The 24,051-nt window shown below is 44.2% G+C and overlaps 1 protein-coding gene across 2 annotated transcripts in view; it reads left to right on the plus strand.

Annotated features, from left to right (window-relative positions):
- The window catches only part of efna3a (ephrin-A3a), a 69,205-nt gene that overhangs the window by 24,757 nt on the left and 20,397 nt on the right, over positions 1-24,051 (plus strand). The window contains exon 1 of one of the 2 annotated variants that reach the window (XM_028963894.1): positions 11,895-11,936. The exons of the other annotated variant lie outside the window; for it this stretch is intronic. Within the exon in view, the coding sequence (XP_028819727.1) occupies positions 11,932-11,936 (5 nt within the window). The 5' untranslated portion in view covers positions 11,895-11,931. Of the gene's footprint in view, positions 1-11,894; positions 11,937-24,051 lie in introns of those variants that run through there. 2 annotated transcript variants of the gene reach the window in all.

The following is a 24,051-nucleotide window of genomic DNA, read 5'->3' on the forward strand; positions in this document are numbered from 1 at the left end:
TGAAACTGCAGAAGCAGCAGACATTCGTAATATTAGCACTGGTGCAGTATATACCATTTTCTCCCCCAAAACGTTCCTCAGATATGTTTACACTTATGCAGCCACGTGGCATGTTTAACATTTCCCGCAGACCTTTAATTTACCAAGCGGCTGGTTCCTTTTCTGTCTGTCGTTGACGCCGCTTGACTGCTGCTAAATTGCGCCACGCCGTCTCTCTGCACTTTCAGCGCGGGATCATTTAATCGAGTGCACTTTGACCGTTATATCAACAGGGGAGGGGAATGAAATCAATGGCAGAAAGCCATCTGTGGTCATCCTTCAACATCGGGGGACCGCAGCCACGTTATTGATGAATATTAATGCGCCCGTTAAACGACTGAGCTGTAGGACTATTGAGCTTTGCCCTATATTCTAGCAAAGGCCACCATCGTCCGTCTCTGTCTGAAATTCAGAATTATATGGGCTTTTATAATTCAATATCAACGCTTAGTTAGAAAAGAAGCTGCTGTGCTCAGGTGTGAGGAGGCAGCGGAGACAGAAAGGTTACAGCCGCCCCACCGGACCCACCCCGGTCCTGGAAGACAGGCGCTTCTGCCCCCCTGGCCCAGCCTGATAGCTCAAACCGAATCTGTGTTTGAATCGCTCGGTCGGGTGCCTTGACTGGAACCGTACCACTTGCTCCTCAACACACACGCCCCCCCCCTCTCCACGCGTAAGGTTTCTTGTTGTGGCATTTGCATATGGAACAAACAGGAAACTGTGTTCATTTGTATGCAAATGTGTCTGTCCCCAAGGCTGCGCTTTTGAATTAAAAGTTTTACCATCCCATTAATTCTAAATTACACTCAGGCACTGACACAACACCCTACCACTCACTCACACACGCCGCCCCTTCCACCACGCTGGTAGGACAACAGGCGTGTGAAAAGCAAAAGACCCCAAAAAACCAACTATGTCAAGTAGGAAGCGGCTGAGCTGAGGAATAGAGGGGTTTGGTTTCATCCAGCCGGGTGGGTTGCAGATTGATTGCGGGAGCCACGATTTCATCCTGCCACGATTATCAAGCGTGGAGTATGCAGAGTTGGGGTGATTGATGCGCTCTGAGATTCACAGGGATGGATATGAAGAGACCTTGGAGGTGTTTGAATGGCAGGTCATTAGGGAGGTGGGGATCGGGAGGGAGTGGCGAAGGCCGTCACTCGTCATCATCGCCCCTCATTAACATACGCAGAGAGCATCTGAAAAATTCATGAGTCCTTGATGGGTTGTTGAGTGTGAGTGCTAATACTGACAAAAGGTTTTATCACACACAACCCTGCAGTGAATGAACTGCAGCAATATATGAAAATAATTTATGATGACCAATAAACTCTATTGTCAAGTTCTACTTGCAGACAAATCCTGTTGTGTTTATGGTATTTATCATACATTAAATATTGTATATTTACTTTAACATTATTTTGCATGTAATGTTCTATTGAATTTGTCATCTTACTCTCAGTTTGTCATCTTAAAAACAAAAACTATTTTTCTCTTTTCACTGCAAACTTGTCATCTCTCATGAGCTTTACCAATAATCACAGCAATCCCCTGTGAAGAATGTGGAGACATATGTTCTCTTTCTTGTTTGTGGCTGTCAAGGTGCAGTGACTACCTGGTTTTGATTGTCTAAATATTAAGACAGTCTTTAACTGTATATACAGTTTACATTATAATGGCACCACTAAAATAAAATGTCTTATTTTAACTCAGAAGAAGAGCAAAAGCTATAACCACAGGTAGCAAGAGGCCCTGGCACTCAGAAATGCTCAAGGCTGTAGAAATGCTATGCTTGATAGTACAAAAACAAGTGTGTTGGGTGAGAAGGGTTCGGGGCCAAAGGTCATAAAGTAGCTGATGATAGCTGCTGTGTGGAGGAGGAAACTTTTACATTTGCCGCATTTATCAGACCCCCTCATCCAGAGCGACTCGCAATCATTAGTTGAAGGGACAGTCCCCCTGGAGACACTCAGGTCAGTGTGTTCTATTTATTCATTAAATCACGAAAAACGTTAATCTGAAATGCTTCTAATTAGACAGTTAACATGTTTAAGTGTGAGAATATAAGCGTATAGGATCTTACCAGGTGTCATGTGTAAAGTGCCCGGTGTCATACCAGGCCACTGTGGCCCGGCTAATGAACACAACGACCAGCTGAGAACCAGGAAGTGCGCCGTCCGCCATCTCTGCAGGATCATAATCATCGCAGGCCCCACCCACCCATGGTGCTGTCATTTACACTGCACCCAAACTGAGGAGAAAACCGCAGTGCAGACTCGAGGGTAAAAGTAGTAACGTATAATAGACAAACCAAATCTTGAACAAACCTCTCTTCTAAATTCATTTGTTCATCACACCATCAATTCCAGAAGGTCATTCGGGGTGGATCCCTGGTGCATACGAGCGGGCATGGCCGCCATGGGAGAGGAAGCCGGTGGGCTCGTTTGGGATGCAGCGGTCTGGAAGAGAGTGAGGGAGATCGTGAGCGCTTCGGTACAAGAGGAGAGTCCGGCTTTAGCCTGAAAGAATGGTCAGTCGGCGGTGGTCGGCAACGGGCAGGACTGGTACATCAGAGGACGAGGCAGAACAAGAGCAGGAAAGAGGGATCCAAAGAGAGGAGTCAGGGGCAGGCAGTCGGCATGTAACAGCACCACTAGCAACTAGCAAGATGTCCGCCAGGGTTTTATACACGGGCATCCACGCGACCCCTGTGGGCCCAGCGGTGAGGATCAGCATTTTAAAGGCATTTACACAGTAAGACATCTGACCTCGGGGCATGGGTTAAATGCAGAGGACACAATTCTTTGTGTCACCATGTGCTGTGATCCAGTGTTTCAAAAGGACAATCATCAGCATGATCACGTTACCACTGCGATAACAAATATCCGCAGACCTCAAATTGCCGCACACCCTGCTGCAGTGAATCTCTGGATTCCCATCGTCCCATTTATAACAGTGAGACGGAACGTCCCTAAATGTCCCTTTTTTATGTCCTGCTGTGGGCTTTCCAGCCGTACAGGTCTGTGTGGTAAATGAGTTGATTTTCAAGCTTCTGCTGCTAGGGGCTTGCCGACTCGAACCCAGCGTGGCGCCGGTTCTTGTTTAACACCGGGACTGTTTATACGTTTTTTTTCCCCCCCCCGTTCTTTCTATTTTTATTCCTCCATTAATTCGATCATGGGGTCTTTGAGTCTTGTGTTTTTATGTAGGACGCAGCGTGGCCCCTGTAGTTCCATGAAGGGTGCTTGTGACTGATGCTCAGCATGGTACGGTACCGGTTGCTTTTCAAGCAGGATGTTCAGTAGCGTTTCAACAGGACAGAGGTCTTCGTTTCAGTTTTTGCCATGCGCTGCTGTTAAAGACTTAACTTAAAGGCTTAAAGCCGTATTTTCCAGCCATTAAATAATGGCCGCTAATGTCACGCAAAGAATGTCCTCTGGATCTGCAGAAATAAACACAGATAAATAACACACAGATCTTGGTGATCTTTCTTGTCAGTTTGTAGTTTCTAACAAAACCTGAAAGGCGTAACTGCGAATTGAGTTTAAAAGGGAGGAGCCTAAAGGATTATTGACAGCTCTCAAGCATCATACTCCCTCCTTCTGAATGATTTAAACCCATTTCTGAAAAAGCCCCATGACCAGGTGTCATAAGGCATAGCATCAATTTCCCTCCATTTGCTAATGTGTAACGCCCAGTGCCTGAATTGGTGCTCAGTGGACAATGCAACATGACCTGCTCTATATAGAGACCATAGTCAAAACCAAAATTCTAACATTAGTGTCCCAGGTATTAATAGATTCCGTGAAAATATATCCAGGAGGCTCGGAAATAAAGTGGCGTGCAGAGAGATGGGTATGCGAACACAGGCAGAAAGGGGGAGGAGCCCCCAACACAGAGGACAGAGCAGAAGGTGGGAGACCACATGAGGCCCGAATGGGCAAAGCAGCTATAATTCAGGCCCTGGCTTTTACGTTGCTCCAAGGCAGCACGGGTAATTTCAACAGCCAAGGGTGATTTCAGATTGGTGGGGCGTCTCCATTTACAGGTAATTACATTCGTCCTCCCGTCTTGGCTCCTTTCAAAGCCGCGGTTGCCGCGAAATTAACTCAAAGGTGTTCCAGACTACCTGCCAGGCAGCACTCCACAGCCTGACTGAGCGCTTAGGGAGGAATAACAGCAGCCAATGCAAGGCAGCTTCCCGGCAAAAAGGGTCAAAGTGTTTATTTAGCCTTTATTTAGCTACTGATTCAGGCTGTTGAGCCGAAACCTTCTCTGATGTCAATCAATACTTTAGATTGAGTAATTAAAATGGTGAGACACAAAAGAGCTGTCGCTGCTGCTGTGGGATGTTGTACTTGCCCCCTCCTTCTCACCCAGCAGTGCACAGATGTTACCCTGTTACTGCACAGTCACACCCACAACTGCCAGGTTAATCTCACATTATTGCAAATAAGACATGGTAGGAAAAGACAGAGTCGGCAGGGTGGGGTGGGGTGGGAATAGTAGAGAATCCCACAATAAAATTAAACATTGTAGTACCCTAAAGTTATCTTCAGTTCAATCATAAAATGTTTGTAATTGTAGAAAACAAAGCTGAAAATCTTCATAAATCACTGTATTTTTCTGAAATTATGTACAAATAAAGTATGTTAATACCATTGTGTCTAAATATTAAGGAAAATTGCTGTGAAAATTGCATTATAAAAAATATATGTAAAAACAGGCTTTGATACTATTTCCATACTGACAGGCCAAAAGTTTGGACACCTTCTCATTCATGTGTTTTCTTTATTTTCATGACCATCTACATTGGTAGATTCTCACTGAAGGCATCAAAACTATGAATGAACACATGTGGAGTTATGTACTTAACAAAAAGTGGAGACCTGACCTCCACAGTCACCGGACCTGAACCCAATCCAGATGGTTCGGGGTGAGCTGGACCGCAGAGTGAAGGCAAAGGGGCCAACAAGTGCTAAACACCTCTGGGAACTCCTTCAAGCCTGCTGGAAAAGCATTTCAGGTGACGACCTCTTGAAGCTCATCGAGAGAATGCCAAGAGTGTACAAAGCAGTAACCAGGGCAAAGGGCGGCTATTTCGAAGAAACTAGAATATAAATTACTATTTCATAGAAGCAGTACTTAAAAATGTTGTTTTAATAATATTTATAGAGGATTCTGTACTTATCATTTTCTTTATTCAGCAAATCTCATTAGGGGTCGCCACAGTGGATCAACTGGTTTGGTTGTCTGCACAATAACAGATGCCCTTCCGCATTCCAGCACCTCCACAGTCACATCTTTCCATATAAATTACAGCTGATGATTTATGCCCAAACCTGAATGGAGGCCATTTTACTCTTAAATTTCTACTCTTTGTGTTTTTTTCCCACATTTGCACAGAGATTTCAGAGAACATATGGCCATGAAAATATGCCTTAGAGTAATTGAAAAGTAATGGAAATTCTTTTGTAAAAATATGAAAGAACCCTGTATACCATAGTTTCATCTTGCCATCCTGTCGGTGACTTAATCTTTTATTACAGTCACAATGTCACATGACCAGCGGCTGCCTGAATGGTTTTAGAAATCAGAGATCATGGATCAGAGATCATGGAAGATAAATCTAAGTTTCTTTGTGTTCATAAAAAATGTTTTATTGTCACACAAGGCATACAATTGGAGGGTAAACAAAGGAATAGTAAAATGAGCATCAGTGTGTTGATATACAGTACAGCCTGGTGCACACTGCTTTATTATAATATTTAATATTCTTGACATATAGATAAAATACATAAAATGGATTTAATGGGTTTAATAGCTAACTGGGTGCACTATGTATGAAGTTCTCTCCATGTACAGTGGGTTTCCATCTGGGTTATTGGTCCTCAATGACAGATCAGCAGTCCATCATCCAAACATTCCCTTCACTTGCTACTGCATCGCTATTACAGATTCACGTTGCAGTAATATGCACATGACATGTTGACCACCGCTAATACAGACTTTACTGTATCAAAAAGGCTCGTCTGAGTGTGTGTGTGTGTGTGTGTGTGTGTGGCTGAGGCAGTGAGTGAAGTAGGACGATGAAGGAGAGTCCCACTTAATCCACGCGCGGCTGCACCACCGGCGCACCGGGCATCCGAGAGGAAAATGGAGTGCAGCACTCCCCTCTAATGAAGCACTTCTCAGGCTCTCGGTTAAAGGGGCAGTTCGGCGTGATTCCTAACTGACCTGACGACGCTGGACGGGTTCCGAGCCCGGCTCCGCCGTACAGACGTCTCATTACCGAGGAGGGCCTAAATCTCTCCCGCTTTCACAGCATACAGCACACAGAGCATCCGTTTCAATTTGACGATAAGCAGATTTTGTTGTCGATACCAGCCCACCAGGCACACCCCCCCCACCAGCGAGTCCTCATGTCCACAGGACACGGGCGGCTTAACGTCTCAGCAGCAGGAGAAAGGAGCGTGCATGCAGCCAGTCAGCTACTTTACACCAAAGTGTGTATTCAGTGTTCAGCAGCCTGCCACGCCGCCTACAACTCAACCCATCTGCTTCACTCTCGCCTTAATACGCTCGCGTCAGCGCTATGCTAAACGTGCCGGACCTTATCCCGCCCCCCCCGCTGCAGGTGACATCACAGCAAAGTATTTCAACGGCACCAAATACCAAGCGTGGTTAACGATGGCCGTGCCACGCCGAACGCAGGTAAACCTTGTTATTAGCCTGCGCGCTAATGGTCATGGCCTAGCGTTGCGCTTCATTTCCGTTGGCATCGCACTTCATTTCCTCGCAATGAACCCGCTTCGCGTGCATTAACCCTGCCGGCAAGCGCCTTCTCACCAAGTCGCGTTCAACTTTCAAGGTCTCAGAGCCACGAATAAACCGCATTTGCATTCAAGATTATTCAGGGGCAGTCATGGAAATGGCACGCTGGGGGCCACATGTCCTGCGGTGGGGAAGACACCCCTCAGAAGGGCATTTAGGAATAATTTGAATATACGGCCTGTCAGCCACGCATCCAGTGAAATGAATAGGTTGCATTAAGTAAATGTTACCTGCATTTCAACACCGTTACCTATCCAGCACCATAGGCAGCACGTGACGGGGAGATTGCCCGTTTCAGAACAGTATTACAGCAGAGATGTTAAACCCAAGGGTCTGTCACCCCCCCAACAAAGTACAGATCACCAGGGAGCCACAACAGTTTGTGCTCTAAATATAGCATTTCATTAGGAGGATGTTCTAGCCTTCACTTAAAGCCTCCAGAAAGGATCAACATTTTAAAGAAATTCCGCATCATTATATCGCTCTCTCTGACACTGTAGCTATTAGAGTACGGCCGGAAATCTGTCTTCTAAAGTATAAAAAGTAACCTGCAAAGGACAAAACAACCGTTTTCTAAGCCAATTCCAATTACGCTGACATCGTTCTCGATGCCGTTATGGCATTGAGCGATACAACTTTACTCAAACGATTCGAAAGTAGAGTAGCAAGACTGCGATTTACTGAGCGAAAACTGAAGAATTGTAAAATAAAGTTGAAATAATCTGATGTGCTAATTATTAGAGACTTGAACCTTCACTGGTCTCACAAATCGATTCAATCACGATAATCAGTGCATGGATTAGCGATGCATCATAATGCATTCCATACATTTTTTTTTTACATGACATCACATTATGTTTTCAAAAAAGAGTTAAAGGCCTCGTTCACACAGACGTCCAGTGTTTGTGGCGCCAGTTGATCGCAGACAGAACACCGAGCGTTTTTCTGCTCATTGGAGCAAATCAAACCATCCACATGGGCGCTTAGCATCAGCATTTGTTCGGCTGCATATTCGCAGGGTGTAAAATAAATGCTGCATGCACTGTTTTCTTCTGCCGAAATCATTAACCAGCGTCAAGCGATCGCCAGTGAAATGGCAATTGAACGCAGCTACAAAGCACAGCAAAAATGCATATGGCGTTCATTTCGAACTGAACTCCTCCCCATAGTGGCACTGTACTCAGATCAGACGGCTACAGTCACTACGGCCACTACGTTTTGACTAGAATTCTTATGCCGCTGCCAGAAAATCACCAAGCTACGTCATTATGAAATCATTGATTACGTTTTGCACTGCTTCGATGCAGAATCGTCAAGGTTTATGAGATTCATTTCAACAACACTACTAAATGTGCGCGAAATAGTGATGGCTAAATATCTAAATGTATGTTTTTATGATTTTTGTGTTGCTGGTCTAACACTAATTTCGAATCATAATACGGAGTCGCCTACTTACACCTCCAGCCTGTGCATTTCTTTGTTCGTTTTTAACCGTAGCTGCCATTTTAATTTACGACACAGTCTGATATTGTGTTGCTGCTTATTTACTGTGCATGCTGTGTAAAATTATTGATGTTAGGACTCGTGGATGAGCAGCAAAACAAGTTTATATCCCATAAACCTAATTTTGTCTTGGGTTAATGCTGAAACTCAACACTGTGTGGGTGCTAGTGATTGGAGGGGGGGGGGGGTATTCATATTCATATCTGAAAAAGCAGAACTGTCGAGTTTGGGAACAGCAGGTAGCCGGGAAAACTATTTACACGTGCATTCGTTTTTTCCCCATATTTACTGTAATTGCCATTTTCCTATTGATCAGATTTTCTGGTCTGGCTGTTTTCTCATAATTGCCGCTTATTGTTTTCCTGCTCGGTTTGCAACGAAAGGCCTTCACTGTTGGGTCTGTGAAACACTTTTTTTGATCCCGCACATAATTAAATTCCGCAACGGCGGAAACCAGAGATAATAATAATGGCCTGCTTTATTCCTGCCCGTGATATGTTGCGCTTTATAGAATAACCAAGTCCTTTAAGGACTCGCGAGAACGTCCTTGAAGAACACGTGTACGGATCGTGTGCGTCTGTGCCTGGTGTCATTTCCAGGCCTCGCTGTGCATTGCCGCTTTCTTCTGTAGCAGCCGGCGGGGGTCCGGGCTCTCCATGACGGCCCCTGAATACGATGGAAATCGGAGGCCATGTGAGGTCCCCCGGCTCTGCTGGAAAAGCCGCCGCTGAAGGCAAGAGGACGGAGGATTGTGCCGGGGTCTCCAAGCCAGCGCGGAAAATCGATGACCGCTCTCGCCGCGACCGGCCGCCGGGACCCAGCTCCAATCTGGCCGATCCTACTCAGCACCAGCGCCGGAAGTCGCGCTCCACCCCCCCGGGAGGCATCTTTATGTTGGTGATTGGCCCTGTCACGCGTGTAAATACGCGCGTGTGTTAATAATTCATGTGGTGTATTATCTGTAGGGGCGAGAACCGCAAGACGTTCGATGGGTCCGGAGTGCACGAGAGGTAGAAACCATGGCAAGATCTTTAACCAGCTCGTGACGCCGGCCACGGAAGAGATCGATTCAGATCAGAGTGAATTCTGTCCGATTTTCCAATCGAGCTGTTTACCTGGACACGAGTAGCCTGCTTGTTCTACATTCGGATAAACTGGAAAGTTCTTGTTGCTTAAAGAAATGTCACCATTTAATTATTTACCCATTCGTGGGGATTTTGCTCACAATTGTAAATTGTGTTGATTTTTACAAGGAAGTGTGGCTGTGTGCGGTGTTTTGACTGACAAAATTCATTTGTTAAGTTAGGGGTGTGTTATTAATAAATATATATTCAGGTTTTAGACATCTGTGGTGCACAACACTCCAACATAAACACATAAACTTCTGAGGTCGTGAGTTTGAATCCCGGCTCGGGAATCCCGGCTCCCTCTGTTGGTGTGGGTTTCCTCCGGGTTCTCCGGTTTCCTCCTGCTTGCCGACTTTTCTGAGCCCCGCCCCGTGCCCTGTGAGTAGGACCACGTGGTTATGGACAATTCACTGCTGTTGGTTGAACATCGGTACATTTTCACTGACCAGGTTTTGCAGGTAAACACAACATCACTAATGCAGCATTGATCTTAGAAAAAAAGTCAAAGTGAAGTACTTGTCCTTGTGAAACAGCACACGGAGACACAACGAAATGTGTCCTCGGCTTTTAACCATCAAGCTTAGTGGGCTGCCATGACAGGCGGCCAGGGAGCAGTGTGTGGGGACGGTGCTCTGCTCGGCGGCACCTCGGCGGTTCGGGGATTGAAACCGGCTGGGCCACCACCGCCCATTTTGCGCTACAATGAGCAGAAAAACTGTCCGTCTTCAGTCCGCGCTACCCTGATGCCACAAACAGCAGAAAAGCGCCCGGTTCAGGCGTCCGTGGTGTTAGGTGGTGTCGGACTGAACACGGACAGTTTCTCTGCTCATTGGAGAAAATCTAAAGCCAGAATGACACCCAGAAATAGATCAGCTTCTCCTCCATTCCTGCTAAAAAGCACTGCATCCAGAAAAGTCACCAAGCAACGTCATTGATGACAAAATCATCGCTGCATCGATTATGCCATTCATTTCAACACCCCTACCGTTTACCTCCCCGTTAAAAGTCAGATAACATGTTTTTTTTACATACTTTGCGATAATTAAGACTGTTGAAACAATCTTCCCGCGCGTTTTGCTCTTTCCGCTTACAGCTATGTGCCAGATTTTCACTTTCATCATTTATTTTCATTTTGGGTGTTTATGTTGTTGCATGTTCAGTCGAGTGTTATAAATTATAAGGAATTCCTGCTCTCTGGTCGTGGGTAATTAGGTTTGGATTATGACATGATTTATTAGATGCTGAAATTGTAGAATTTAACAGATTATCTCAGGATCAACCACATCCTGTCACTGGTAGCGGTCTGATCTGGTTTCGATGTTTTAATTACTGCAGAGCTGTCAGGCTGATTATGAATAGATTATGTTTAGCTGTGTGTGTGTGTGTGTGTGTGTGTGTGTGTGTGTGTGTCACCGAGGTTCTCTGCTGACCCCTCCCAGCTCCTGTGGCTCGAAACCCACTGGCTGCTGTAGGGCAGTCGTACAGTAGGGCTGCTGTATTAGTGAGCATTAGCCTTGTGAACCGCAATTAATCTCACTTAGGCTGGGACACCATCAAGGTGGAGACTCTCACACGTTCACACACATACACAAGGCCTCATCCCTCCCGTTTAATGTGTGTGTGTATGTGTGTGTGTACTGTTTACACCACAATACAACTGAAAATACGTATGTAAGGTGTGTATGTGTGTGTGTGTGTAAGGGTGGGTAATTTGCCACCTTGCTGTTTGCTGCGTTACGCACTGGTACAATAACTGTCAGACCCAGTCGGGCTAAAGCGGCACCGCTGCAGCCGCGGCCGTTTTAATTGGAGCGTAATTGGAGGAGAACCATTGATCGTAAATCACATCTGGCTCTAGCTTCCTCTCGCTCTGTCTCTATTCCCGTCCCACTCTCTCTCCCTGCTCCGCGGCCGAGGGAGAGTGTGTGTGTGTGTGTGTGTGTGTTTTTTTTTTCCTTTTAATGTGTCATCTGTGCGTTTCTTCCTCCCTCCTCCTCACCCGGCCTCCATCTCTCCTTCCTCCTCTTGCCGCACGGAGCGCGTCAGTCATGTTCAGTCGAGCGATTCCAAGAAACAAGCCCCCCCACTGGGTCCGGAGCAGCGGGGTCAACGTGTGTCTGGAGCGAGGGAGGGAGTCTGCGCAGAAAAATACGCTGAAACGCACAAACCAGTTTATTTGTGTTTGTTCTGCATACTTGATGTGCCAACAAAACCAAAAAAATAAAAAAACGAGTGAATCCGGCAGAAAGGCATGCGCCTGGTTCTGGTCGAGAGAGACGTGTTGTTGATGAAGTCATCAAGCAAACCTGCAGGACCCGGGCCGTACACCGAGTGGCGAATTGAAAAGAGAGGTCAGCCGGCGCATGCATACCAAACAGACGCCATCGGGGACTGGGGACGAAGCAGACGAAGCAGCCAGGGCAGCTGGATGAGGTGCGGAGTGGGAAATATCCCAGAAAGAGGGAGGGAGGGGGTCTGTTGTTTTAAGATAAGTACGGATGAGTACGTTCCCCCTCTCTGGGGAGGAAGCCCACCGGCTCGCTCTGCCTGTCATTCCTCTCCTCCGCGGGCAAGGAGGTGGAGCACCGAGGAGACGTAGGAGAAGAAAGAGGTGAAGCTGTGGGAGCAGGAACGCGGAACAGGTTCTCCCTGGACTTTGGGTCTCAGACAGTTCAATTAAACGTAAAATGGCTGATCAAAAAGCCTCCCTAATACGAGCACTGCAGCTTCCATACGCGTCCGTCACGTCGGCCGTTCGTCTCCCTCCTGCTTTATTACTAAACAGGAAATGAAAAATAACGCCAGAACAGATGGACGCTAACGTGCAATGTCAGCTCTTCCACACTTAGTTGCATGCTTTATAAACTACAGATTTTTTAATTAGAATAACATTGTAGTAATATTTTTATTGCTAAAAATATATAAACATTTCGACATTTACATTTACAGCATTTATCAGACGCCCTTATCAAGAGCGACTTACAATCAGTAGTTACAAGTGTCTTGCTCAGGGACACAATGGTAGTAAGTGGGGTTTGAACCTGGGTCTTCTGGTTCATAGGCGAGTGTGTTACCCACTAGGCTACTACCAGGCTATTACTAGGCTACTACCAGCTCTATTCTAGAAGCAAATGAACAAGGAACCGGGAACGCACAATACCAAACATGCCTACAGAAATTAGGAAGGTCTAGTGATTTTGTGCCTTTTTCACCTCCTATTCCCATCATTTAAAAAGCATTAATATCTCAGCAGTCCAGTATCAGCTTTCATTTCGTGGCACCTAATGTCTTCAACCAGCGAAAGGTCTAGACTGCTGGCAGAAGTCATGCTGTGGTAATAGACGCCGTGGCAGTGGTAAAAGTGGTAAAATGTGCTTTGAACTATCTTTATTAATTGCTCGGGAAGGTTCCTTCGGGAAATAATGAGCTTTCATATGGACCAGCAGCAGGAAGTGATATGACTTTCTATCTTAATGAATTGGAATTTCTATCTTAATGAAAACATTTTGGAAAAGCGCATGTTTACAAAAGAGAATTGAAATTTGGGCTGAACAAAATATCAAAATTGAACCAAAATCGCGATTGAACGGATTTGGCACTGACAACCGCTCTTGCTTCCATGCATCACGTTATGCTGATGTCCCTGTGTGATTGACAGTCATTCTCCCCAATCAGGTGTGTTCCATATTAAAGCCACGCCCACTGAAACACATGCAAGGATGATTGCTCTCAACTCATGGTATGCTACTTACAGCGCAGTTCACATTTCGATGTGCGGTTATGCTACAGTTTTTAATACACATAATATAGTAAATAATTGCAAATTAAATCGCAATCGTGATATTTGTCAATGCGTTTTTTTTTTTTTATTAGGACCTAGCCCTAATTGCATCAGCCCTAATTGAAATAAAAGACAACAGAGAGAAAATTAGCAAAGACACATAAGGAATAACATGCCTATAGCTATTGAAACATAATACTGCCGTTGTGTATGTCTTACTGTTTTAGTGTGTGTGTTATTTCAATCTGTGGTCATCTTCAGCAGTCCCCTCCAAGGTGATGTCCTCCACACTACCTCAAAGTCACCCCTTTTAGTTCCCTTTCAGCGTTCTAACCGTCTCTAAATCTCCTTCCTTCCTTCCTTCCATCCTCTCCCTCTTTCTCTCTGTCAGCGCTCCAACCGTCTCTCAGCCTTCCATCTGTCCCCTCTCCTTTCCTCCTCCCTCTCTTCACCTCTCTCTCTATCTGTGTCTCTCGCTCTTGCTCTCTCTGACTCTAGAGTTTGTCATTTTTCATCTGTCTCTCCTTCCTAATCTTTGTCCTTTCTCCTGTCTCTGATTCAATTTATCATCTGTCGTTTGGCCTCCTGGTGAAGGTTACTGAGGCAGGAAGAGGGAGAGAGTCGGAGGGATGGCAGAAAGAAGGGAGGATCATTCTTCCCTCTTATCTCCTTTGTAACAGAATATTATTCCTTAGAAAGAGAGTAATTGGGTCACCTCCCGCAAACGCGGCCGCCGGAACGTGTGTTGGGAGCGTACAGAAGTACTGAATAATGGAAAATAGAAGGGCATAATAACAACTGATCTGCAGTGTGAAACTCGGGGACTCACTTCGCTTCATAGAATGGTTCATCACATTAGTCTTAAACTTTAATTATACTCCAACTGGAGTAAACGGGCAGTGATGTGCTGATTATTTGTTTTACGTGTTACATGGTCTTTTCCATGCTGATGGTTCCATGCACGCGTATAAACCTGAATTTACTGGAGTGGTGGAACAAATGACCACGAAAAGATGTGACCACGTGGAGACGTTTTACAAATCTCTGTACTTCGGAAATCACACAATAGGTTGAAATCCTTTTTTGTTTGCATATTTAACATGGCTGCCATAAGGCTTGTGTTCCTTCACTCTGAAATGATTTTATGGTGAATGATTGATGTTGTGTCTCATAGCGCAGGACTACTTTCGCATTGTCAGACGAAACAGATGGGGGACGCGTGTGCGTATAATTAAACATCCTGGCTGGGCGGCTCGTAGTGGGCGGGTGCATTTTCCGTGGCACATGCACTGGAGCACTTACTTCTGACACGGGGAGGTGGGACATGTTCATCGCACCGGATTTCATGCCGCCTACCTTACTTACAAGCCTTCCATTCTGGCCATTTTATTACAAACATTTATTATTTAGTGAATAAAATGAAGAATGTAGAAATGTAAACTCCGTAGCCCACTGTTATTCTTACAGGCAGCTCTTAATAAGATGGAAAAGGTTTATTGTTGCTAAGGCAACTGTAACCTAATTAGAAATTATCAATAATCAAGATATTTCATAGAGAAATTATTGATGCTGAATCAATTGTTTTCATCATTAATGGCGGTGCAGCCCTTCTGTTGTAATTAATCGAAGTAGATATTTAACATGGCTTCTAATACGTGTTTCTATAGTGGGTCACAGGTTTGAACCTCCACGTTCAGTGGGCGTTCAGGTGTGTTGGGAACAGGAGACTGAGCGTATTTAGACATTTTCCCTGTAACCCAATCAAATTTGTAATGTCGCGGGGAAAAGAATCAGAAATACATAGTAGCTTTTCACGGCCGTGGTTAGAAGACGGATCTGCGATGTCAAAAGGGGGGTGATTTGGGGGCCACATTTAGCAGAGGGCCCAGTTAATGTTTTATGAGGAACAGCAGCTCAGTCTGAGTAGAAGACACTATCGGCTGTGCTGACTGGGTAAAAGACGTGCGATGCAAGCAAAAAATAAGTATTGTTAAATAGATTTTACTTCTTTAATATCCATTGAGAGGGATACTGTGGTCCGTTCTGGATGGCAAAAAGTAGCACAAAGACCAGAAGACCACTGACGACTCAGTGGTGGACGAAGACACATGACTCATCCTCCGTGCTGTTTTTAGCTACTGGCCAAGAGCAGATGTGGTGCTCAATAGAAGAATAGAAGTTATAGTGGTCCACTTAGGTCCACTCAACCCTAGTGTCGGGTGGTAACCAAAAAACATAAAAAATATCAGTCACCCTGAGATGATAACATCCATATTGAAAGCAGCAGAGCAGCACAATTAAGATCGATTGTTCAGTTTTCAAAAATGTTTGCACCAATTTTGTAAATGGAAAAAACTAAATGCAGAAGCTCTGAGCTTAGTATCACATGGTACTGTGTGAGTTTAAATATTGCATTTCCCACTACGTGTGCATCTAACAGCTCTAAAATATTTATTTTAGATTTTTAAAAAAGGTGAAAACCAATTTTATATTTAAATGTGGACCATATCATGTTATTGCTAATTATCTGGACCATTGTCTCTAAAACAATTATAATATGTAATGCTTAATATATTTTTAGTGTATCAGGAATGCTGCTATATTAATTAATTGCACCAACCCTAATTTACCACAGGTGACAAGTTTACTAACTTTTTTTAATTTTACATTATAGAACAAAACTGAAGACACAGGGTTATGAAATAACACATGTGATGGTATATAATAAAGAAATTAAAATAGCAAACAAGGCAAAAAGTTGAACATTTGTTTCTTTCCAAATTAGGGAGCTTTTGCTGTGATGGCAGCACTTTACACTTTTGGCTAATGTATATGATGTATATGATGTATATGGTGTATATGATGATGACAATAGGGAACAAAGCAGCCATGAAGGTAAAAAGATGCGACTCCGAAAAAACAGATTCATCAAACACGCTTCACTTGATACAAGAAATTCTAAATTAGTTTCTTGCATTGGATTCTTCCAAACGGCTCTTAGTCTCCATATTGGCTGCAGTGAAGGAGAACTGGGTTCCTCTCGGTCATATGCGGCGTGTGTCGGGAAGTGATTAATCGTGCAGGACTAAGAAGCAGCGTCCCCAACTGTACTTCACGGCACCTCCACATGAAATTACAGAGCCAGGATGACATTTAGCATCACTGTAAACACCCCATTAATTTCTCAGGGGTGAACTGCCTCGTCTATCCGTCCGGGACGCTTGTACAATCTACCCAAATCAATGAAGCTTCTCTGATGGCTTGTGGTGGCCCAGGCCGTTATTAAAAATGAAGAGAAATAAATAAATATTCCCCGGATTCACCGCACTGGTTCCTTTGTTGTTGGAATTCTGCCGGGCTTTCGCGGAGCAGCCAGGAAGCGTGGTTCTGCTTGACACCACATCTGCTTAGTTGCAGCACCCCAAGTCTCACGCCCGTGAGAGAGGTACCATAATTGGCACCTCTGCTCCATTCTCTCAATCACCTTTTCTTTTATCGTTGTGCCTCCATCTGTCTCCGGCTCTCTCTTCCTCTGTGACACTCCTTCTCTCTTCTCCCTCCCCCTCCGTCTTTGTCACCCCCCCCCCCCCCCCCCCATCAAGTGCCTTTAGCATCCAGATGGCTCGCATGACAGGTGTCAGTCAGCCGGTCTGGCCAGACTGACTGTACTGTACTGCGCAGGGTGTGTGTTTGTGTGTGTACTGTTGACCATTTGGCGGGTGTTTCTATTCGCTCAGCAGTCTGCATGTGCTCCTTTGCATCCTATGCGTTCGGTCGGTGTCTCACACACACGCCCGCCACACACACGCTCCAGGGCTTTATTTTAAACGCAGTGTAAGTCTTGGCACAGATGCGTCGCATGCAGCAAATCTGCCGGGTCTTTTGGGAGCCGGAACTAACTACAAAGCAACGCTTTCTACTTCGCTCGCATTCGGTTCCAGGAACAGAGAGGTAGGGCACTATTTCCAACCTGGCGCCAATGTGGAGTGAGGAGCCTGTTCTCTACTGCAAGGTCAAAGGCGTCCTCAGGATTTACAAGGCATGGTGTTGTCCCATTTCACACTCATTAAAGATCATGTTCTGAGTGACAGAAACCGACAAAGAGGGTAGTTTGTTTCTTTTGTTCTAGATCCAGGTACGTACCAAGTAGTGCTTTCTTGTTTTATCTATTAGAATCCTGAGCGCCAGTTCCAAAGTGTACTTGAGACTTATCCTAATCTGGCCCTCTCATTATAACAAAGCCCCTGGATTCAGGTAGCTGTTCCCTGAAGATAGAATATGTCACCATCAAAGCATCTACATTCAGCTTTTTAATAGCGGTTCGACTCTCTGAGAACTGTGAAGAACGGCACTTGTAGACCAGATTATACTAACGTTCTAGTACCAGTAATCATTCATCAGCCATCAATGCGTATTCATGTTCTCCAGACTGAATGAAGAATGTGATTAATTCAGTCAACGTATGAATGTTCAGATGTCTTAATGAAATTCACTGCGAGGCTGCGCTCTCGCTCGGTGTGATTTTGCACGTCTGAAGTGTAAAATGTCCCTCTGAATGCAATTCGCGTTGCCGTGGCGCTGCCGGCCTGGAACGCCTACAGGAGAGTCTCATTAAAATGCGCAGACGCGAGACGCATTCTGTACGGCGGTCCGCGCTGGCACGAGACCCCCCTCTTCATCCGCACACCAACCCTAATCGCCTCCGTGTTACACACCTCTGCACGCGGCCGCGCCTTCAGAACCATTTTCAAAAGGTCACGGACATTACCGAGTGCAGATTTATCGAATTAATAATCAGTCCTTCTCTCATCTGTTCATTTCATTCTTCCTCCATCCCTCATTTCCACCCTCGTTCCTCCTAAGTGACTTTTCACTCTTGATCACTCTTTCCATTAATCCCGTCTTTTTTCTTAAATTTTACTCTGCAGTTCTTGGCCCATCTGTACACCATATTCCTGGTGTATTTAGCATCAATCTTTCCATTTCACCCCTACTTTTCTCATTTTTTATTCCCTTATCTCGTCCAGCCCATCCCTTCATCTCCGTCCCTCTTTTTCTCTCGGCCATGTTGTCCTCCCTCCCTGTCTCGGTGGGCGGGACGAGTCCTTTATTCCCGGGCGGAACAGGGACAGGGTCAGGGCCTCTCTGTGCATCTCCGTCCCCGCGGTGGATGAGGCTGGCGGGAGAGACGGAACCGAGTGAATAAGATTAAGCGGATCAAAGCCCCACAACCAACCCGCAGGGGCCGAGGTATTTTTAGATATTCGATATTTAGATATCGGCATATCCGGGGCCAAGTCATTTCCGCACCTTGGACATACAAACACAGACCGAGCCAAAACCCCCTCCACCACCTCGTCCCCCCGCCCCCTCTCCACGTCCAGACCATCCATTACACTTGGCATGTGTCACATTTGAATAATTAACTATTAAGAATAGAAGTCAGACGTTCATGTCCATTAACTCGGCGCGTTATGTTTGTGTTCTGACTCGTATGTAGAACAATGGGCTGCATCAGCGTGAGATGCATTAGTGGTTGGTCCATTATGGTAATATGGACGATGCGTTGTGGATTTGATGAATCTGTTAATTTGGTAGATGCATTGTGTGGCATGATGATGTGAATACATTTATGAACACTTTAAAATGACTTTCATCTGGATCCTTGAAGTGCGTTGTGTGAACGTGGTGAAATAACTGTGAAATAATTGAAATAATGCTGTTATGATGCACTATTGTGAACTGTAAACATCATAAATATAATCCTTATGTAATGTTGCTGTTATGAATATCTAATTAGGTAAGATGATTAGACAGGTGTGTATTTTGAGTAACTTTACACAATCTACATAAACCCCATCAAACAACATTTATCCAAATTAGATACATTATATTGGTTAATTTAATCCTCTATAGAGTATAAATTATTTTCGTGCTTTTAATGTTACTGAGATGACAATAACAGTTACTGCTAGGGATGTGTGCATTATTATTTTAAATACCATAGGATACCATAGAAACCAGTTATTTTGAGCACGAGTAGCAAGAACTCGCTAAGGTCTCACTAGTACTGTACATCAATTTCTGATACTGATAACTAAATTAATCTCAGTTTTCAGGAAGCAGCTGAAGTGCTTTTCTTTTTTCATTTAAGTGAATGTGAACGTGAAATGATTGCGATACAGAGCACAGCACACGGTGACACAACGAAATGTGTCCTCTGCTTTTAACCATCACCCTTGGTGAGCAGTGGGCAGCCATGACGGGCGCCCGGGGAGCAGTGTGTGGGGTCTGTTTCCTTTCCCGCTACCAATTCTTTAAGTGGTTTACCGTGTTCTCCAAACCCTTTTTTTCTGCCACTTCGCAAGTGATCAATATGGGGTTCTGTGGGGTTTGTCAGTCAGATTACTATCTTTACCTTTTTAGCTTTAAAAATAATTATTTAATGCATTCCTGGTGTAACTTTTCAGTTTGTTTCCATCTTGTTTAGATAACGTAGATGAACTAAACTAAAATCTTCACATGCGCTTTTCCATAGCGTTCCTGAGCAAAACCTCAGTAATGTTTGGGGTTTATTTTGAGCCCGATGCACAGGTCATGTGGCTGAAACAGACAGTCTGGGGTGTACTGCATTCACAGCGGTAACTTTTTTTGGGATAGAAGCTGAAGCCTTTGGTTTCTGAAGCCCATCTGGCCTATCAACAGCCATAAACAGAACAAATGACTCAACTGTAAGTCACCCTGAGGCTGATAACGTACGGAAGATTATGATCTTGGTGGATTGTTTTCTCCATCTACCCATGGGTGCTCCTGGTGACCCCTAAAAGACCTTATAGCTAAAACCATTTAATGAAAGTGTATTGTTCTCCTCCCTGACCTGCAGCTTTATAACATCACAGGGCCTAAAAGCCGCAGCGTTCCCAGGAATCCTGACAAATTCTTAGGAGTCTTGAGGAAGGCAAACAGCAAACCTTTTCTTTTTTTAGTGCCGTTATCAAAACAGATTCATTTTATGGCTGTACAATAGCTGTAGAAATAAAAGAATTACAACTCACTGGAGCTCTGTGCCCTGAGCCTCACACATGTTCACTGGTTTATTTGCTGCGTAATGGTTTGAAGTCGGCCGTAATCCAGATGCTGAGTTTGCTTCTCCAGTTTCCACGCTATGAGTGCATTCTTGATACTGTTTAATTATTTACTCTGCTCTTACTCTATACAGACATGTTACAAGGGAAGTTGACACCAGCGGCGAATATTTTCAAGGTGTTGTTTAATGCGCACAGGATATATTCAGGAATGGCTGTTCTTTTCTCGATTACTTGCAGAAAAACGCTAACAATCAATCTGCATGTTTGGCTTGGTAGCAGGCGTGGTCGTGAGGTGGTTACAACATCTACTGATGGAACGGTGAATCCGGAGTGGGGAGGAGACAGGAGGGTTCCAGGTGAGAACTCTGTTGAGAACAGGTAGTGAGGTACCTTAAGGAGTTAAATAGTTATAAGACATTAAATTCTCTATTATTTCTGGATGATTTGACCTGAAATTCACCCAAATTTGCTCATATTTAATGACACAGTAACGTGGGTTAGAGCTGTCAATCATTGCTCTGGGCTCCTCCCATTTTACACTCTTTTATTTTCTGCTACAGAAAAGCAGTTGTTCCTTGTTTTACCATTTTAAATGCTTTGTAACATTGACAAAGAGTAATACATTTGTTGGCCTGTTCAAAATCTATTAGGTGATTTGGGCTCACTAAAGGGCAGGATGAGGATGCAGAATACAGCAAAAATTTGGTAGAACACACATGCTGAACATAACCAGCATTCAAGATAATATCATTACATTCACATAGACTTTAGGCTTTTTTTTACTGTGAGCTGGTGGAGAAACAAGTCATTTAGTGCATATAGCCAGAGGGAGAGGCATTACGATTGCTCGCTTGATTTCATGACAAGAAAAAAAAAACATCTGCATTAACACAAAAAATTAAGACAAATTACACATAATGCACGATAGCACCACCACCTGGCTGACTACAGTGTCTACACTTTATCTAATTAGGCTGGTCATTTTTTATCCACACTCTAGCACTTTATGAAAGGAATACATAAATTTAAAAAAGGTCACAAGCAGCAATTATCTGCTTGTGCATCGTTTACTGATATGTAGCTGCAAATGCTGCTATGCATACACTACTGTATGCCACTTATATTTGTTCATTGTTCTGTGAAATCCAAATTGGGTCTCTTTGGGTTAGATTTCTGTATATTTTAACCAAATATGGTGTTTTTACACTTTACTGTACTTAATAAACAAGTCTGACAAAGAACTCTTTGCTATTTATGGTAAGCTTACATCCGATGTGTATTCATGTTGCACCATAAAACCATTAAACCATTTCGAAAACTAGTGAACATAAGAAATTACAGTTCAATATACTGATAATTAGTCTTTTCATGAGATGTGTGAAGCTTGATGTTCATATTCTCTGTATACTACAAAGAGCCATAGTATCTTTTCGCACATGCATAAAAAAAAAAATCCCTCACTTTGTTATGTGTGTGACAGGTGGGATGTCAGCGGATAGAGATTCTGCAGTGATTACCGCTGATTAAAGCAGCTAATGAGTCTCTGGCGATGTAATGTTTTGTCTGTATGAATTTGCACAGGCTAGTGTGAAAATGATGTGAAAATGACGGGCCGGCTCAGTCAGGACTCCATCAGCCCCAGTCTTTATCCGGCGGCACGAGCTGGGGGTGGGGGGCGGTTGCAGCACAGCAGCCTTAGAACAACTCAATGAATTATGAAACACTCCTGAGCGACCCACATCACCTATCCTCCGGCGTCTGGCTGGTGTAGCCGGTGTAGTGCATCAAACTCAACAGCGCAACATTGCCATCAACCACTGTCGCATGCAGACCTCATTTTCCCTACGTCAAATTCATCCAAGGGAGCACAAAGGAGCAATATATTGACATACTGGAGTTTTAATAAATTAAGATCTTTGAATAATTTTTGCCTCAAAGTACCATTTTCTTATTAGTAGTCTGTGGTGTTCGTTTGTTGTAGCTGCAGTCTGTCTATCAGCTCGGACACTAATCACCAATGGTTGCCAATATGGCAGAAGACAATAAATTAAGAAGAAAATGTCTGGAAAATTAGGATGTTTAGGTGCATGTTCTATGTGCTATCTAGTTGTGCTTCCTTATACGATTACTTTTGGAGGTCTTTCTGAAAAGGAGGGTTGATTCCAGGAGTATTCCAGGAGTGCATATTTATTGTATGCAAGGCTAATATCTGTAAATTACAATATGGAGTTCAGTATTTAGCTGCTGTTTATACCCAATTATTCAGCTGATTGGATATCCCAAAATTAAATATCATTAATGATATGTAATTTTTACATCCAGAGTTTAAAGGTCTTAAAAATACTGCAGATAAATCTAATGAATTAATCTGTCAGTAATCTGCTGGTCACTGCTCGCTGTGTACTTCCGTGTTTCCGGGTTCCGGATGCAGCACGCACTTTGTATTGTATTTTAGAAGAGCATCTGGCCCTCACAGTGCCTGCTGAGAAAAACTCTGGCCCTTAGACAAATGTAGTTGATGACTCCAATGCAGGGTCTTAAATTAGATGAAAGTGGCCTTAAAAATGTCTTTAAAAGTCTTCAATTTGACTTCCTTAGACCTGCAGTTACCCTGTGTTACCATGATGTGGATTGCAGTTGTACTGAAATGTATTGTTTGATCTGTATGGTCTGTATGTACTGAAATGTAATGCCAATTTCCCGTATCAGTTTGAATCGCGCCTCAGAACTCCAAAGGCCTGCACATCAGTTGAATTGGTGACTCTGAATTGTCCATAGGAGTGAGTGAGTGAGTGAGTGAGTGAGTGAGTGAGTGAATGGTGTGTGTTATAGTATATATTATATAGTATAGTGGCTGACGCCCTGCTCTGGGTGAGTCCCTGCCCCGAAGGGCTTCAGCAGCTGCGAAATGGTTATGGAAAGCTAATGAATGTTTCTGTGGTTAGCTAATTTTCTTATTTAGTTCTTTGTTGTCTTCTGTTTATTCACCTTAACCAGATAAAGTTTAGAATATTTTATTCTCCCAATGTACAAATAGTCAGAAGTGTCAAAATTTGGGACTTGCAGTGTATACATATATTGTTCTCTGTGTGATGCATTGCATTGTGGCATGCAGCATAGCATGAAAAAAGCTTAAAGACCATTTAGATCTGATTATTTGGATATTTTTATGGCATGTAGCCCATCAGTGACATGAGGGATCAGTTACTAAACACTTGGATACTGATCTTGATGACCATTGGTGTTTCTTTCCTTTTTCAGCCATGTTAAAGGATGACGGTGGAGAGCCGCGTGCATCCTGCATCATCATTACATAATTACAGCATAAGCTTCACTGAACCGTAAAGTTTTAGAAATGGAAGGCTGGAGGCTTTTGTGGCACTGAGCAGTTCTGGACCATATGGACGGGGAAAGTGCTCCACCGAAGGGCTATTAGGATCATCTGTCTCCCTGTGACTCTGCTAATTCAGCCACGCTCCGCTCCGCTGCGAACTTCTGCCCCAACTGTTTGTGTTGAATTCTGTTATGTTGGCCTGAACGCTGCTCCAGGCACTCTGATGTTCGACGTCGCAGGCGACAGCTTTAGTAACCGCCTCCTCGTTTTCTCCTGATCTGGTGGAAACTCCAGGCGACGGTCCACCATGGGAGCCCACGTACCCACCGAGGAAGGAGACTTCAC

This window comes from Denticeps clupeoides, chromosome 20, assembly GCF_900700375.1.
Source record: "Denticeps clupeoides chromosome 20, fDenClu1.1, whole genome shotgun sequence".
In the NCBI taxonomy this organism is placed as follows: domain Eukaryota; kingdom Metazoa; phylum Chordata; class Actinopteri; order Clupeiformes; family Denticipitidae; genus Denticeps; species Denticeps clupeoides.